Here is an 18,165-nt window from a genome sequence, read left to right on the forward strand (position 1 = left end):
CGTCACGCGCATACGTCATCCTCAGAGGCGTTTCGAACCGGAAGTTTAGCGGCAAATTTAAAATGTCACTTTATAAGTTAACCCGGCCGTATTGGCATGTGTTATAATGTTAAGATTTCATCATCGATATATAAACTATCAGACTGCGTGGTCGGTAGTAGTGGGTTTCAGTAGGCCTTTAACTTCTTGTGAGTGATTATGATTGATGACACCTGTTGACTTCTCTGAGCCCATTTAAATAGGGCTCATGTGATGCAGTCATTAGACTCGGTTAGAAACCAGACAATGGGAAAATCAAAGGAACTCAGGACAGATCTGAAAAAACTTAGGTCCCAAGAGCCACTGTGCAGACAATTGTTCGTAAGTATAAAGTGCATGGCACAGTTTTGTCACTGCCAAGATCAGGAAGAAAACGCAAGCTATCACCTGCTGCTGAGAGAAAATTGGTCAGGATGATCAAGAGTCAACCGAGAACCACCAAAAAGCAGATATGCAATGAATTGGAAGCTGCTGGAACGCAGGTGTCAGTGTCCACAGTCAAGCGTGTTTTGCATTGCCATGGACTGAGAGGCTACTATGCAAGAAGGAAGGCCTTGCTCCAGAAGCGACAGCTTAAGGCTCGTCTAAAGTTTGCTGCTGATCACATGGACAAAGATAAGACCTTCTGGAGGAAAGTTCTGTGGTCAGATGAAACAAAAATTTAGCTGTTTGGCCACAATACCCAGCAATATGTTTGGAGGAGTAGCTGAACTGCACCAATTTTGTCAAGAGGATTGGTCAAAAATTCAACCAGAAGCTTGTGGATGGCTACCAAAAGCGCCTTATTGCAGTGAAACTTGCCAAGGGACATGTAACCAAATATTAACATTGCTGTATGTATACTTTTGACCCAGCAGATTTGGTTACATTTTCAGTAGACCCATAATAAATTCATAAAAGAACCAAACTTCATGAACGTTTTTTGTGACCAACAAGTATGTGCTCCAATCACTCTATCACTAATAAATAAGAGTTGTAGAAATTATTGGAAACTCAAGTAATGTTCTGTACAAGAATAATTAAACTTTTGACCACGACTGTATGTCTGAATATACGTCTGTATGTTGCCTTATTTCCATTTATTACATTCAATTGTTTGAGCAAAACAATTAAACAAACAAACAAAAACTACTATTGTCTCTTATTAAAATCCCAAAGCATTCCTGTGTTCAATGACTTATTCCCTGGGTGTGTAAACAAAATAATGTAATGTATACAATAGGGGTGTGGGAAAAAATCGATTCGAATCGCGATTCTCACGTTGTGCGATTCAGAATCAATTCTCATTTTTAAAAAAATCGATTTTTTATTTATTTTATTTTTCTTCTTTTTTAAATGTATTTATTTTTTTAAATTAATCAATCCAACAAACCAATACACAGCAATACCATAACAATGCAATCCAATTCCAAAACCAAACCCGGCTCAGCAACACTCAGAACTGCAATAAACAGAGCAATTGAGAGGAGACACAAACACGACACAGAACAAACCAAAAGTAGTGAAACAAAAATGAATATTATCAACAACAGTATCAATATTAGTTACAATTTCAACATAGCAGTGATTAAAAATCCCTCATTGACATTATCATTAGACATTTATAAAAATAAAAAAAAAAGAACAATAGTGTCACAGTGGCTTACACTTGCATCGCATCTCATAAGCTTGACAACACACTTAGTCCAATATTTTCACAAAGATAAAATAAGTCATATTTTTGGTTCATTTAATAGTTAAAACAAATGTACATTATTGCAATCAGTTGATAAAACATTGTCCTTTACAATTATAAAAGCTTTTTACAAAAATCTACTACTCTGCTTGCATGTCAGCAGACTTTTTTTGATTGATTGAGACTTTTATTAGTAGGTTGCACAGTGAAGTACATATTCCGTACAATTGACCACTAAAAGGTAACACCCGAATACGTTTTTCAACTTGTTTAAGTCGGGGTAGATCCTGCTGAAATCCAATGTATTAAATGAATTGAGAATCGTTTTGAATCGGGAAAATATCGTTTTTGAATCGAGAATCGCGTTGAATCGAAAAAAATCAAACGATTTTGAATCAAATCGTGACTCCAAGAATTGATATTGAATTGAATCGTGGGACACCCAAAGATTCGCAGCCCTAGTATACAATATAATTGAAAATACAACCCAGCTATTTGTCAAATTAAACAGAAGGAAAACGTAATAACATCACATTGGTGTCGAACCTATACCGATATCAGCATGATATCCTCAAAAAGGTCAATACATGCACTAAATAAAAGCTAAAAAGTAGTACAATAAGTGTTCGAGTTTGCTTTCCAAAGTCATGACATGCGTCGCATTCTTGTTTGCAATATTTAGTGGTTGAAAAATACACAATTAAACATTATTTATACAACGTTAATCAGGTAGATAGATGGTTTATATGGTTATCAAGTACCTCATTTCATTAATCTGCGTCAACACTTACTTAATACAACATGCGGGTATTGCATGCTCGCTAAAACTAACCATAGTTGGGAAACATTTAAGGCTTATGCAACAATGCGTTTAAAATTACAGCAATAGCAAAGTCATGACCGATGACAAATACAAACTTACGGACGTAGAAGTCTCGCCGAAACAGCCAACAAACTGCCGAACTGCCTGGTACCCGCCATGTTTGTTTTGGTAACCGAGAGAGACCGGAAGTGACGCACTGTTATTGTGCGCCCTAATAAATCGTCTCCCCACCTAGCAAGAGTGTGCGACGCACTCGCTCGCCCATGTAAAGACGCATGACAAATAAAGCTGCTTTAAAATGCCTTCCTGCAGGAGTTTTAGAAGGAGAAAGGATTCTTCGGATGTGGAAGAAGACGAAACAACTCAAGAAGTCAGGTAAAACATTTAATCAGCGTTTGCACCAAAATGAGACTAGCCTCTTGCTAGCTAATTGCTCCGTAATTCTTTCGTGGCTGTTAATATGTCCATATTTACTCGTCATAATTTACACATCCTACGTTTTTTAGTTGATTTTCCACCTAATCAAACATGTTTATTAATGTTCTTGTTTTGTTAAGATCTAAAGTAGAAGAGGCCAAAGAGCTGCAGAGTCTGCGGCGACGGCAGAAGGGAGTCAGGTAACGTTTGAAAGTATTCCTGGCGTGAAAGCGTTGACGTTTAAAACGTGTAAAGTGTAAGATAACACGTTATTGCTATGGTGTGTTTTTCCACAGCGTAACTGCCTTATTAGTTGGAGAAAAGTTACCACCAGAAGCTGAGATTGATGTAAGTGTACAGCTCTGGTAATGGGTACATTCGCACCCACCTGCACAAATACTTCAAAATGTAACAATCAAAATAAATGACTTTTTTTGTCTGTTTACTAGGGCATGCATATATGATATGCATTAGCTTGATCATTTAAATTCAACGATAATAAAAAGGAGATGCTTGGAAATAGCATAAAAATACCCCAAAAACATGGAAAAACGCGATTCATAGCGTTACTTTTTGGTGTAACCATCATGAGCGTTCTGTTCAGGTATATTTCTTTTATATTTTGATAAATCATCATAAATAGGTATTGATCAATCTTTAAGCTGTGTGTATTTGATTTCAGTTTGCTTTGGACATCTTATTTAGAATTGTAGTTGAAACTTTTACAACCTTGTATTGCGCTCAGGATGGCATAACCAAACTAGATTATTTTGAATATTTATTTCCTTTTTTACATTTAGTATATTTAAATATACTGTGTTCTATGCTTTTTTCTTTTTGGAACATGTACTATACATATAATAAAGTCTCATATAAAATTATGTTTCTAGCAATACTTTAATTTTGCCTTTGAAAGTAACACTCCAATGTCCATTAGTGGAGCTGTACACGTAAATAAACGGTCTTCAAAGTACAGTCGTACCTCAATTTACGAGTTTAGTTCGTTCTGTGACAAAACACTTATCTCAAATCAACGTCACCCATTAAATTGAATTGAAATCAATTTAATTGGTACTTGGCCGCCATAGCAGCACACATTTTAAACGTAACATATTTTTAAAAATAAAAACACACTTTTGGGTAATAAATGTATAAAAACTCTACAATAGAATGTTCTACCAACAATTACAGGAGTTGTTTTGATTGATTGATTGAGACTTTTATTAGTAGATTGCACAGTACAGTACATATTCCGTACAATTGACCACTAAATGGTAACACCCGAATAAGTTTTTCAACTTGTTTAAGGGGGTCCACTTAAATTGATTCATGATACATATATATATACTATCATCATAATACAGTCATCACACAAGATAATCATCAGAGTATATACATTGAATTATTTACATTATTTACAATCCGGGGTGTGGGGGATTTAGATTTGGTTAATATCAACACTTCAGTCATCAACAATTGCATCATCAGAGAAATGGACATTGGAACCGTGTAGGACTGACTTGGTAGGATATGTACAGCAAGTAGTAGACACAGAGATAGAGATCAGAGAGCATAGAGATCAGAGAGCATAAGAATAAGTATATACATTTGATTATTTACATTTGATTATTTACAATCCGGGAAGGTAGGATGTGAAAGGAAGTTTGTTAGTTTACGGTTGAAGTTGCCTGGAGGTGTTCTTTTAGTGCGGTTTTGAAGGAGGATAGAGATGCCCTTTCTTTTACACCTGTTGGGAGTGCATTCCATATTGATGTGGCATAGAAGGAGAATGAGTTAAGACCTTTGTTAGATCGGAATCTGGGTTTAACGTGGTTAGTGGAGCTCCCCCTGGTGTTGTGGTTATGGAAGTAGTTTGACATGTACTTCGGTATCAGGGAGGTGTAGCAGATTTTATAGACTAGGCTCAGTGCAAGTTGTTTTACTCTGTCCTCCACCTTGAGCCAGCCCACTTTGGAGAAGTGGGTAGGAGTGAGGTGTGATCTGGGGTGGAGGTCTAGAAGTAATCTGACTAGTTTGTCCTGGGATGTTTGGAGTCTAGATTTGTCACCCACTAAATTGAATTGAAATCAATTTAATTGGTGCTTGGCCGCCATAGCAGCACACATTTTAAACGTAACATTTAAAAAACAACAACAAAAAAACACACTTTTGAACAATAAATATTGCATAAAAACACTACAATAGAATGTTCTACCAACAATTACAGGAGTTGTATGAAGTATTGTAATAATGTACAGCATTTACCTTGGAGATTGACTTCCACGGTATCTCCTTCCAGCGGTTTCTCCGTCAAACACACCATCAGCAGCTTTTCCATATATTAATGTCTGCCATATAGATACTATTTTAACATTCTTGGCTGGGGTTGGACTCATTCACCTCCAGTATGGCGCAGACTAGCGGTGATACGCTCAAATCCCTCCGCCTGCTACACATGCGGTCATGTTTTGATGATTTCTTTCTTTAATTCAATGAATATCATCCACTTTCTTCCTTACCCAGGTTGGAAAAAACAAATTTATGTTGAGCAAATGGTAGCGAGTATGTTCCGGTGTGGGGTGCGGTCTTTCTGGCGTCACTTCCTCTCCGAACTCAGTTTGTAAACGATCAATGAGTCCATATAAAGCTAAGAGCCGTAGATTCAAGAAATACACGGCGCACTCACCCGTGTAAGAAATTGTCAGAGGAGGGGAACCTTAAACGATAGTTTAGTGTGGCTGAAACGGGGCTTAGGCTAAATAATTATTCGATTAAGGGGTTATCCGGCTTAGTGTAGACATAGCCTAAGACCAGATGTTTAGGGTGGATTTTACAGGGATCACTGTGACATTCGCCACTAATGACGGGGATGCTTCTAACTCAGATTTTTGCTTGCAACTTAAAGCATAAGAATTAGCCGAGAGACCGCTCTTACCTCAAAACATTCTTAAGTTGAGGTACCACTGTAGTTCAATTGAGTTTTTGTGTCTATTTTGTGCTGTCCATGACACCAGTCTCTCATTGTACAGAATGACCCTTTTAAACTGAAAACCGGAGGGGTTGTTGACATGAAGACAGTCAAAGATCGCAACCGGGACATGTAAGTAAAGTTATATTTTTTGTAATTAACACATTGGTGTAGTCTGTAACATATTTTGTCTTTGCAGGACAGAGGAGGACACAGACCTCAATCTGGGCACTTCATTTTCAGCCGAAACAAACAGAAGAGATGAAGATGCAGACATGTACGTATGCAATAATCACCTCTGCCTTCCTATGTATAGCCATTTATAAATGTTTTCAATCTAATCTCAAATCCCCTCGTAAGTCAGGATGCTTATTTTTAAGACAGACGTTACTTTTTTTGTATTATTGTTGCTCGATTGTATAATAAAATGTTTACTTAGATTTATTTATGAACAGTAATTTAAGCAATGTGAGTTAGTTTAATAATTCCTGAGAATGTAGACTCAGAGTTGGGATCACAATATAGACATAACTTATTTATAACCAATGGAGCGCTGATTCTACGATTCACCGTAACAACTAGGGACAGATAAGGCTGACTTTCTTTCCTCAGTTGGAACTGTAAGTGTTAATGTGTTTATGGTAAGTATAAACACTTTAATTCAAAAGAAAATAATACAGTAAAATAATATTGGGACTGATGTGAGAGACAATTAATGTCTGGATCGATGCATAAGGTCGATTGCAGTAGTTCATTGAAAAGTGAAGGAATAAAATAAATTTATGTGCAATCCCATGGATGAAAAGCCCACACAGCTGAAAATATTCTCTTTTAACTAGGGCTGCAACTAACAACTAATTTGATAATCGATTAATCTGTCGATTATTACTTCGATTAATAATCGGATAAAAGAGACAAACTACATTTCTATTCTTTCCAGTATTTGATTGAAAAAAAAACAGCTTACTGGCACCATACTTATTTTGATTATTGTTTCTCATCTGTTTGTAAATGTTGCAGTTTATAATGGTTTATTAAAAAAATAGAAAGCCTCTGTGCATGCGCACAGCATAGATCCAACAAATCAATGACTAAATTAATCGCCAACTATTTTTATAATCGATTTAATCGATTAGTTGTTGCAGCCCTACTTTTAACTATATTTGACACGTACAGTCAATGCAAATGCAGCTTTATTTGTTGTGTGGCTATATATTTAGTTATGTACTAAAATGTGTGATATTTTTCTTAGAATAATAATAAAAATAGTCTGCCATATCAGCTTCTGTTGGATTATTTTACATGTTGTTGGTCATATATGAAATATCAAGAAAAAAATCACTATTTTAATCAAAATAAATATAAAACCGATTCAATTTCTGAAATATATGTATAAATGTGCGTGTGTATGTATATGTATGTATGTGTATATATATATATATATATATATATATATATATATATATATATATAAAACATTTATTTATTTTATTTTTTACAAGATAGTGTTTTAGTACCACGTACTTTACTTTACGTTCATAATAATTGAAGGTTCTCCTGAAAACTAGTATCCGCCCCAATGGACATTTTGCATTACTTTGGAGAACGGTTCGGTTCTCAGCAGGATATAGAATCGATTTAGTTATTTTTGCAAAAATGAATTTTTTGTTGTTTTTTTATTCAAACAAATTCAGTCAATAGTAAATATCTGAAATCAAGTATAGTTTTTGACAAAAAAAAATTTCTTAGCAGTCTTAGAAAAACATAGTACCGGTATATTTAACTAACCATGACCTCAAAATCCTTTCTTGACGTAAATCTACAAGTTCCTACACTATATTTGTTGCTAGTCACTTTTTAAAAATGGGTTTTGAGAGGGTCTGATTAATCACTCAATGTAATACCAAGTTGGCAGCACTGATCCCTACTGCTCAGTCTTATTATTATTTGGCAGACTGGTGCATTATATTATGAGTATACGCCAAATCTATTTTGGTGGCCCGCAGCAAATAAATGAATGTAATTTACAAAATATATATTGTAACACATTTAGGTATGTGGGGTCAGATACTCAATGACTCAATTTCTGTCCATCAGGATGAAATATATTGAGACAGAGCTAAGAAGAAAGAAAGGCCTCGTGGAAGCGGAGGTGCAAAAAGTCAAGGTGAAAAATGCAGAGGATCATCTCTACGAGCTGCCTGAGAACATCCGAGTCAACTCTGCCAAAAAGACAGAAGAGATGTTGTCCAATCAGATGCTGAGTGGGATCCCTGAGGTCGACCTCGGCATAGAGTGTGTAGACTCTTAGAATGACCCGTGAGATCCTTAAGATGATTACAAATAAAACTAATATCAATTTATATCCCAGTGCAAAGATAAAAAACATCATCCAGACAGAGGACGCCAAAGCCAAGTTGATACAGGAACAAAGGAACAAGAAAAAAGACAACGAAACATCATTTGTTCCCACAAACATCGCCGTCAACTACGTACAACACAACCGCTGTAAGTTTAAGCGTTATGCATAAGTGGAGAAAAAGCTTGCTCACTCTGCTAATGTCTTGCCACAGTCTATCGCGAGGACGCTAATGCACCTCAGAGACACCACAGACACAGAGAAGAGCCCAAAGCAAGGCCTCTGCGTGTGGGAGACACAGAGAAACCTGGCCCAGAGGGTAAGTGTGCACACACACTGTGACGTAACATTGTCAGGGAATAAGAGACTTTTACTTTGAAGGTGGTTTTCTCCCTCTTCTAGCTTCCGGTAGTAGCCGCACGGCAGTCAGACGCATATTGGCATACACACAGGACGTGTTGACACAGGAGCTCAGAAACATGTAAATGAGTCTGACTGTTGTATGGCTACTACCAGAAGCTAAAAGAGGGAGAATCAAAATAAAAATCTCTTCTCATTCCCCGATGTTACGTCTCTCACACATATGTTGGTAGTAGTTATGTATTTTAATATCATTTTTATTGCAGCAACGCCAGCACCAAATTTCCGCAAACGGCCAAATAATGAAAAGGCCACTGACGACTACCATTACGAGAAGTTCAAGAAGATGAACCGCCGATATTAAGATGAGCCGCTGAGATTTAAGCTTCCAGCCTGTTATTGTCACCAAACCATGAGACACGCTCATAAACAAAAAGCCATTTAGGAAGTTCATGAAGATTAGCGAACAATAATAGTTTTAATTGCAAAAACATGTATTAGATATAGATGGCTTTCAGCCTCTTTGCTGTAGAGCAGAACTATTCAAATGGTGGCCCGGGGGCCAAATCCAGCCCGGAAATGACACCCCAGCACGCCCCGAGTTCAGTTCAAAACTTGGGAGACAAACATTTTTTGCAGCAAATTCCTAAAAATACAAGAGTGCTCCTGTTGAATAGAGGGACTTGGACCAGTGTAAACACATTGGCGGATCCTTGAGTTGACATTTTAACCTTGCTAGCCAACGGAAAACTGGGGTTCAAACTTGTGATTTACTTAGGCGTTCCTCAACTTTAAGTCCACTACTTTTGGCTGTTACATTTTTTTGTGTGCAATTTATTGTTATTGAGGTGTTGCTGTAGTTTATTTTAGATGCAATCTGTTGCTGTTTTTCCAACTTATTTAGTTATACTAGTGGTGTTCCTCAAGGTTCCCTCTTTTTCATCATTTGGGCTCTTCAACTGGTGGTCCACGGGTTCAGTTCCAAAAACTTTTGAGGAACTCACATTTTTACAGCGGATTCTTAAAAAACTGCTGAGATGATCTTTGACTACATGTTTTGCAGAAGGTCCTTAAAAACTGCCAAGTGCTCCTAGAACACTGACAGAGTAAATAGACCAAAATCAAGTGTCTTTTGTGAGGACGCTGGAATATGCAAAATAAGACAGCGTCTTATTTCTCCCGGTCTTTAGCTTTTTGGAAATGTGGCCCCCAAAACAATTTAGCTGAATAAATCTGCTGCAGAGCTACTATGACCATGTTGGGCTTTGTAAATAATGTACATATTTTTAAGTTCTACTTTAATTGAAGCTATTAAAAAACAGAAACCACAATTAAGTTGTCCTTTTATTTGCATCATTTTCTTGTTGGAGAAAAAAATGGATTTAATTAATTAGAAATGAAACATGACTTGGTCCATAATGCAAACTTAACATAGCAAACTTAAAACTAAAGCTCAGTATAACCACTTTTCTTTTGGGCTATTTCAATGCTGGTTTAGTAAAACAAATGATTTGACAGCAATCAGCATCATTTTAACACTGACACAATCTGATGGTATTCGTGCACAATTCCATGCTCCTAAGTTCATGACTTCTCGATATGGCCGGTGCCTGCGTTTCCGTTGAGGTGGTGTTGCGGGTTGGCGTCCTGTGCGGAGGGTCCACCGTCCGTGTCCTCTTGCTCGCCCTGGCTAGAGCTGCAGCTGCTGCCTTGGGAGGCCCAACTGTCCCGTCGCCGGTATGCCTCACACAAGGGCAGGTCAACGCTATCCCACTGGTTGTAGCTTTGAGGGGCGCAGCGCCAGCGGCAGGCAAAGAATCAGCGCAGCAGAGGTAGAGCGTAGCAGAAGAGGAGCAGACAAAAGCGGCGAGTCAGAATGAGCACAATCATTCGCCTACGAGAGCTCGATCAGTCAGTCAGAGACAAGCGTGGAGAGTTAAGCAACAAAGCACCAGAAACTGGAAGACGACAGCTGCTGATGAACTTAAAGTCAATGGCGATCAACGCTTTAAGATGATTAGTTGATGATGGAAGGGAAAGCAGAGCAAATGCAGCATGTGACACCCGGCACCCCAACACACATCAATGCTTTCTCATAGAAGAACACAAACTGAGTGTTTCCCCTGAGGTTAACTTCTTTAATCATTGATTTGTTGGAAACATTGGCACACGTCTTCAACCATGTGAAAGTTTTAATGTTTATTTTTGAGCACCTGAGTCACAAGCATAAAAGTCATTGTTTAGCTAAAACCGCATTACTAAAAATCTACTCACCACTTCAGATTTGACCTCAAATCAACAAACTGAAACAGTCCCTCAAAATCTCACTCATTTGATGCATTATTCAGAGAAATAATTAAAAAATCTGATATACAATGGCCACTTAATTAGGCACACATGTTGAACCTCTGCTGGGTTTAATATGTACTCACAATACCACTTCACCCTGCATTGAGAAGTACACCTGATCTACATGATCTATTGAAGTTTAAACAGAAGACCACGTTGGTAAAGACAAGCGATTAAAGGGACTTTTATGGTTTCATTTAATAGGGATGTAACGGTACTGCATTCTCATGGTTCAAACGTACAGTACAGGCCAAAATTTTGGACACACCTTTTCATTCAATAAGTTTTCTTTATTTTTTATGACTATTTACATTGTAGATTGTCACTGAAGGCATCAAAACTAAAACATGTTTTATATTCTAGTTTCTTCAAAATAGCCACCCTTTAGTCTGATTACTGCTTTGCACACTCTTGGCATTCTCTCGATGGGCTTCAAGAGGTAGTCACCTGAAATGGTTTTCACTTCACAGGTGTGCCTTATGGGTTGATTAGTGGAATTTCTGGCTTTATCAATGGGGTTGGGACCATCAGTTGTGTTGTGAATGAGAAGGTGTGTCCAAACTTTTGGCCTGTACTGTACATACAGTGCATCCGGAAAGTTTTCACAACACACATTTTGTTATGTGACAGCCTTATTCCAAAATGGAATAAATTAATTTTTGCCCTCAAATTTCTACACACAATACCCCATAATAACAATGTGAAAAGTTTTTTTTTGCAAATGTATTAAGTATAAATAAATCACATGTACATGTATTCACAGCCTTTGCTCTATACTTTGTTGATGCACCTTTGGCATAAATTACAGCCTTATGTCTTTTTGAAGCTTGGCACACTTACAGTATCTTTGGGCAGTTTCCGGATGACCTGTACCCTGGCATTAAGGCCAAATGGTGCTGTTCATTTTTGGCACAGTAAGGGAACACAATGTTTAACAAAACTGTCTCACTCTTGTGTTTAAAGGGCACTTACGATGAAGTTAGCCATTTCTGACTTATATATCTTGTTACAGTGTTGGATAGTTGTGTAAAAAAATGCCAAAACGTCAAATCATAAGGTTCATGCTTTTTGGCGTGAGCTTGCACGCAGTTTTGGATGCCTCTGTTTGCGGGGTTTTACAGTCTGGCAACGTTGTGACGTCACAGCGAGGTGGATGTACTTATTTGGACATTAATCTCTCAGCCAGAGGGGGAGGAGCTCGTCCTCTTCTGCTTCAGGCAATGAGGAAATACAAAAAATGTGGGCTACAATAATTTTTTCCTCTAATCTGAGATAATGTTAAAACAACTTCTTATGAAGTTCTGAATTGATCAGCGTGTGTGCAGGTGTAGCTAATGTTGTAACCGACTGAATCTATATGCTGTTTATGAAGCTAATTTTCAACAGTGTCTGGAAAAAAATAGTAATGATGACTTTAAGATATATATTTAAACTCCATTTTCTAAAGATATATTACGATACCTTTGGAAAGAGTGGGGCATGGTTAGGTTTGTAATCTAGGAGCGCCTCCACAAACATCTTGCAGACTTACGTAGAAAGTAGGTTAAAATTTGTGACGAAGGAGCAAAATTCACGCATACTTTACACCAAAGAATATCCATTACATATTGTCTAACCCACGGGGAAGTGATTTAAATGTAGATTAGTATACCATAGGTCCCCTTTATGGATTTCAAAAGGAAGCATGAAATTGCAATTGGCTGGCAGGTTTTCCCTAATAAATACGATTTTCAAATTAATAATAAATACACAGTCGAAAATGTAGTCCGCCTTTAGTCACACTACCCGGGCTTGTGGAGGTGGATCACAACCCTAAATGCACACTTCCACACAACACAAGGAGCCCTAAAGACGGAGACTACAACCACAAAAAACAACACTCTTAAATTGAAGCTATAATTTGTACAATATAAGACAGGAAAACTGATGCCTGGTCTCACCATTTTGAGTCAGTCTATTACTTTTAGTCGATGATATTTATAACTTACTCTATTTATATCCATGTATATTCAAAAAATATTTACATACTATCATTCTTGTGGTAATCATGGGCTAAACTATCATTCTTGTGGTAACCATGGGCTAAATCTAAGACCTACATTTTGTGCCATCAGGCTATCAGGTGTGCTGATATGACAAGTTCCTTGATCCTTTGCACATTCACATGAAAGGGTGAGAATTCAACAAGATAAAAGTGTGGATCCATCGAGAACCCTGTTCAGAGTTGTGGGGAAGCTGACGACGCTCTGGATTGTTCAACACAAAATGTGACATAGTGAAGATGGTCATTGAACCGTTTTGAGTTTCCAGCCCTCAAATAGTTTACTACAGTCGCCATTCAACAGATGTGATGTGCTCCAAAGGACAAATATATCAGAGGCAAAAGGGGTTTCTAACTAAAAATGACCCATCCATCTTATTCCGCTTATCCGAGGTCAGGTCGCGAGGGCAGCAGCCTAAGCAGGGAAGGCCATACTTCCCTCTCCCCAGCCACTTGGTCCAGCTCCTCACGGGGGATCCCAAGGCGTTCCTAGGCCAGCCGGGAGACAAAATCTTCACAACGTCTCCTGTGTCTTTCCTGTGGCCTCCTACCCGTCGGACGTGCCCTAAACACCTCCCTAGGGAGGCGTCCGGGTGGCATCCTGACCAGATGCCAGAACCACCTCATCTGGCTCCTCTCGATGTGGAGGAGCAGCGGCTTTACTTTGAGCTCCTCCCGGATGACAGAGCTTCTCACCCTATCTCTAAGGGAGAGCCCCGCCACCCGACGGAGGAAACTAATTTCCTCCGCCTTTACCCGTGAGCTTGTCTTTTCGGTCATAACCCAAAGCTCATGACCATAGGTGAGGATGGGAACGTAGATCGACCGGTAAATTGAGAGCTTTGCCTTCCGGCTCAGCTCCTTCTTCACCACGACGGATCGATACAGGATGCCCCACTGTGTACCAAATAAAATGGTCATTGTGTGCATTTTATGTTGTAGTATACATTTCATTTAAAGGGGAACTGCACTTTCATAATAACATGTAATATTTATGTATTTTGGTCATTGTAAGCATTTTGGCGACACATTGATTTTACAGACGCATCACAACGTTCGCCAATTCCTTTAACAATAACAAATACAAGCAACCATGGCAGACTTCATGAGAGCCATTAAAGACTATTTTGGAACAAATGATGATCCAGAACCTTATATTTCAAGCCTGAATAATAAGGATGATGAGCTATATGTTTTATAAGCTGTGTGATAAGCAGTTCTAGCTTTAGTGAAACACTAAGTATCAGGTAACACTGATTGCTAAGTGCTAAACAAGAAATACAAATTACGAACATAATAAAACTATCACTTACTGAACAATGGCCGCTCTCACTAAAATGCCGACTGATGGGATGTTTAAGTCTTTCAGCACAAGACTTGAATTCTCCGTTCAGATGATGAATTCATCATAATTCTCTCTTATTGTAAAAAAAAAAAAAAAAAAAGTGGGAGAAAACAAGCATATTATTGCATCTTCCTTATGTCTTCTGGACAAAATTGAATTTCAAAGTTTCCCAACTTCTCGGTTTATGGCCACAACCTTCTACAATACAAGTGAGAGGCATGATTTAGAACAGGGGTCCCCAAACTACGGCCCGCAGGCCGGGAAGTCCCAAGTTAAAAATAAATAAATTATATATATATATTTTTTTAAATGATTATTTTTTTTAATCCATTTTCTACCACTTGTTACTCTCGGTGCTTTTTAAGCAAATCATATTGTCTAAAAATGCATTCTCCCATCGATAATGTGAAATCATTGTGCTCGGAATATATATGTATATGTGTATATATGTATATATATATATGATTTTTTTTAACCCAATGCGGCCCCCCGAGTCAAAAAGTTTGGGGACCCCTGATTTACAATCTAGAATTAAATTTGACCAACTAAGAGGTGGTGAATCAGCTAGTTACCTCTCATGATCAAGGCGCTGCTAAAAGTAGTTAATTGCCGTAAGCTCTTATAATAATGCAGGTAACAGTAAATGCTCTTTTGTTGGCGTTTTTTTGAAAGGGCTTTATAGACTCCCCCATTAGCTACATTGTTAGCCGTCTAGTGTTAGCCGTATTTTACAATTTAGAATACACAAAAAAGAGAAAGACGTGTGTTCTTGTCCCACATAAGGATTGTGGGCAGAATTTTTTTAAAAGTGCAGTGTTCCTTTAAGAGCAGTAATTGCCTTAAACAAATGATGTTTAGTGATCCAGGGGACTCTGCATTTTCCGATCAACGACACATTTGTCCATAAATAAACATACTTTTACCGTCTAGTTTAATGATAATAATGTATTTAAAACATGACCTTTTCCGCCAAATGTTGAGACGTACAGTACTTGCTTTGCTCTCATATTTTCAGAGCTGAAAATATCCTTCTGGTAGTCTGTTCACTCTTTGGAAAGCTCCACTTTGGTCTAAGTTGAGCAAATGAAACATTTCATAGAGCAGTAAACATATAAAGCACGAGAATATTTGGGTAGAGCCGCTATGTTACTATGGTGTGTGTTCACCGCTCACTCACAGCAACAGATGGATGATGATGACGATGGTGGCAGCGGCGGGATGGGGGGGGTGTGTGGCGAGTATGAGCCTACTTGTACCTGGAGGAGTAATATTCTTCTTCGAGTTCGTACAGGTCGATGGCGATCTCGTCCCGTAGCGAGGTCAGCTTCTTGTCGCACTCCTCTTGCACCAAGCGCAGCTGCTGGTTCTGGAGGCTGATGGCGTCGTTCACCGAAGGGAAGTCATTCAGGATCAGAAACTGCTTTAGGTCCGACACCAGTTTCATCAAGGACTCGCCAGCACGCACCTGATGATGCAGCGAAACATGTTGCAGCATGTCAGCCATACAAAGTAATGCATTTGTGATTAGACTTGAGCTACAGATTTTCCATTACAAGGCAATTAATGATTAAAACAAACATGTATTGTAATATTAACAAGGGATGTGGAGTACGTGTATTATATTCAAATATACTGGATACAGGATATTAACATGACTGTAATACAATTATCAGTTCTACAGCATGATAACCCGTGGTTGGGGCGTGGGTAAGGGCGTGGTTAAGAGGAGAGTATATTTACAGCTAGAATTCACCAAATCAAGTATTTCATATATACAGTATATATAATATATATGTATGAAATACTTGACTTTCAGTGAATTCTAGCTATGTATATTTTATTTTTATTTTATTATACATATAAATAAAAGACATACTTGAATTTCAGTGTTCTGCAGGCTATCCAGTAAGTGGCAGTATTGTCCTGTTTAAGAGTGTCACAACATTGCTGTTTATGGCAGACGAACTGCTTTATGGTAGACTAAACGTGACTGCTGTTGTTGTGTGTTGTTACCGCGCTGGGAGGACGTTAATGAAACTGCCTAACAATAAACCCACATAAGAAACCAAGAACTCTCTCTCCTTCTTGTGCACTCTACTCTCTAAAAGCCGTAGATGTTATGACATCATTGGGCAGGCAAGCTGCTGGGAAAGCGGACGTGAGAACGGCTGTCCCCACTCAGGTCCGCATTGAGCTGGAGGGGGCGTGGCCTCCAGCTCCGGCTGAATACCGGGAGTTTGTCGGGAGAAAATCTCTGCCGGGAGGTTGTCGGGAGAGGCGCTGAATACCGGGATTCTCCCGCTAAAAACGGGAGGGTTGGCAAGTATGCCGCCTCCCTTCAGAGCATAGTCAGTGAGCTAAAAATAGTCTCTAAGATTCTATATTGCAGAAAATGTGTTACAGATTATAGATGTATGCTGCTAGTTCAACATCACAAACAGGTTGGAAAATATGAATGTGCAGTAAATGAGTGTTCGCAAATTCCTCATTTAAATAGTGCGATCTGCACCAGTTATGAATTCTACACACAGTCTTAGTAGATCACACTCAACATGCCCACTAGTAGTACATATGCTTTTTAGAGCGTGGTATTTGGAACAGAAGAAACAGGACTGACAATATGACGTGCAATTATTTGAGAACATACTGTAAGATTGTTCAGTTTATTTAAAAAAAGTACATAAGCGACCCATTTTAGCGCAAATGTATGCTTAAATGACTTCTGCTGTGATTGGGAAACAAAGAGAAAATGCAATTTACACTAACATGACTTTGTGGAGGGTGACATTAACTGTGCACAGGATTGGGTAGATTAAAAAAAAAAAAATTAAATCTGGTTTGAAAATTGCAATGCTGCAAAATTTCATGCGTTTCATATAATTACCGGTAATGATAAATCTAGACTGCTACATATAGATGTGGCGCTACCTGCTGAAAAATACATTTTAATGGGACTGTCTGTGAATGTAGCTTGTTGATGGCATCGCAACTTTGTTTCATGCGCTAAAGATCTGCCAAAGAAGATATGAACATCCCATCAGTTGGGATCCCAGGGAGAGCAGATATTGTACAGTGAGTGATTGTTTTATGATGATTGCAGTTTGCATTTCTTGTTTAGTACGTTGCAATAGTGCTACTTGCTGGATCTGCTCATCACTCAGCTTCTAAAACTTGTAGCTCATCCTCGGTATATTTAGGCTGAAAAATATAAGGCCCTGGATCGGAACATTTGTTGTAGAAATAGCGAATGTTGATATGCGTCTGTGAAATTAATGTGCCGCCCTGTGCTTGAAATGACGTATGTCATGTTATTATGACTGTGCCTGTTACTACATTACATATATACTTACAGCGTGTATATAAAATTGTTCGCGTGCTTTATAGGCGGAATACAGCAAATCCCACTACTTCCATTGTTAGCCACCTCTTACGTGCTGTTTATTACAAAATAGAATGCATAAAAAAAGAAAGAAATGTGTTCTTGTCTCACATATGGATCGTGAATGATAGACAATTCCAAAAAAGTGCAGTTCCTCTTTCAAGGCACATCAAATTTTGCTTGTTCTGTTCTTGTGTTGTGTGCTCCCACTTACGATGTGAGCTGCTCGTACATGCATCTCATAATGGTCCTGCTCGGATTGAGTTGCTCGAGAAACCTGCGTCTCATCCTCTATCTTGATGAACAAATGGGGAAAAAAATCAAATGACAACATGTTACGGTACACATTAAAACACTTATTTTAGTGTGTGCAAGGAAAGAAGACAGGATCACCAGTACAGAATGAAAGT

The 18,165-nt window shown here is 38.3% G+C and overlaps 2 protein-coding genes across 4 annotated transcripts in view; one reads left to right on the plus strand and one right to left on the minus strand.

The window, feature by feature from the left end:
- The window catches only part of LOC133652545 (NFU1 iron-sulfur cluster scaffold homolog, mitochondrial-like), a 34,639-nt gene that overhangs the window by 13,741 nt on the left and 2,733 nt on the right, over positions 1 to 18,165 (minus strand). The window contains exons 3-5 of one of the 3 annotated variants that reach the window (XR_009826591.1): positions 17,970 to 18,050; positions 15,554 to 15,841; positions 10,435 to 15,446 (exon numbers count right to left, since the gene is read on the minus strand). Coding sequence is in view for 2 of the 3 variants with exons in the window: in XM_062051403.1 (XP_061907387.1) it covers positions 15,633 to 15,841; positions 17,970 to 18,050 (290 nt within the window). In the remaining variant the exon portion in view is untranslated. Of the gene's footprint in view, positions 1 to 2,636; positions 2,761 to 10,434; positions 15,447 to 15,553; positions 15,842 to 17,969; positions 18,051 to 18,165 lie in introns of those variants that run through there. The other 2 variants (XM_062051403.1, XM_062051404.1) reach the window with 2 other exon arrangements.
- On the plus strand, positions 2,735 to 9,984 carry lg06h9orf78 (linkage group 06 C9orf78 homolog). Its single transcript, XM_062051406.1, has 9 exons — positions 2,735 to 2,912; positions 3,095 to 3,154; positions 3,251 to 3,302; positions 5,984 to 6,054; positions 6,122 to 6,199; positions 8,020 to 8,217; positions 8,294 to 8,430; positions 8,496 to 8,600; positions 8,908 to 9,984. Exons 1-9 carry the CDS (start codon positions 2,836 to 2,838, stop codon positions 9,003 to 9,005), a joined length of 876 nt encoding a protein of 291 aa, XP_061907390.1. The 5' UTR covers positions 2,735 to 2,835; the 3' UTR covers positions 9,006 to 9,984.

The sequence above is a fragment of the Entelurus aequoreus genome, linkage group LG06 (assembly GCF_033978785.1).
Source record: "Entelurus aequoreus isolate RoL-2023_Sb linkage group LG06, RoL_Eaeq_v1.1, whole genome shotgun sequence".
NCBI classification, from domain to species: Eukaryota; Metazoa; Chordata; class Actinopteri; order Syngnathiformes; family Syngnathidae; genus Entelurus; species Entelurus aequoreus.

Bases quoted from the DNA above. Each gene is read 5' to 3' on its own strand.
- lg06h9orf78 (XM_062051406.1), top strand. From the start codon at position 2,836: ATGCCTTCCTGCAGGAGTTTTAGAAGGAGAAAGGATTCTTCGGATGTG. The intron at 6,055-6,121 runs GTAAGTAAAGTT...TTGTCTTTGCAG, and splicing joins AAAGATCGCAACCGGGACAT to GACAGAGGAGGACACAGACC. The intron at 6,200-8,019 runs GTACGTATGCAA...TCTGTCCATCAG, and splicing joins AGAGATGAAGATGCAGACAT to GATGAAATATATTGAGACAG.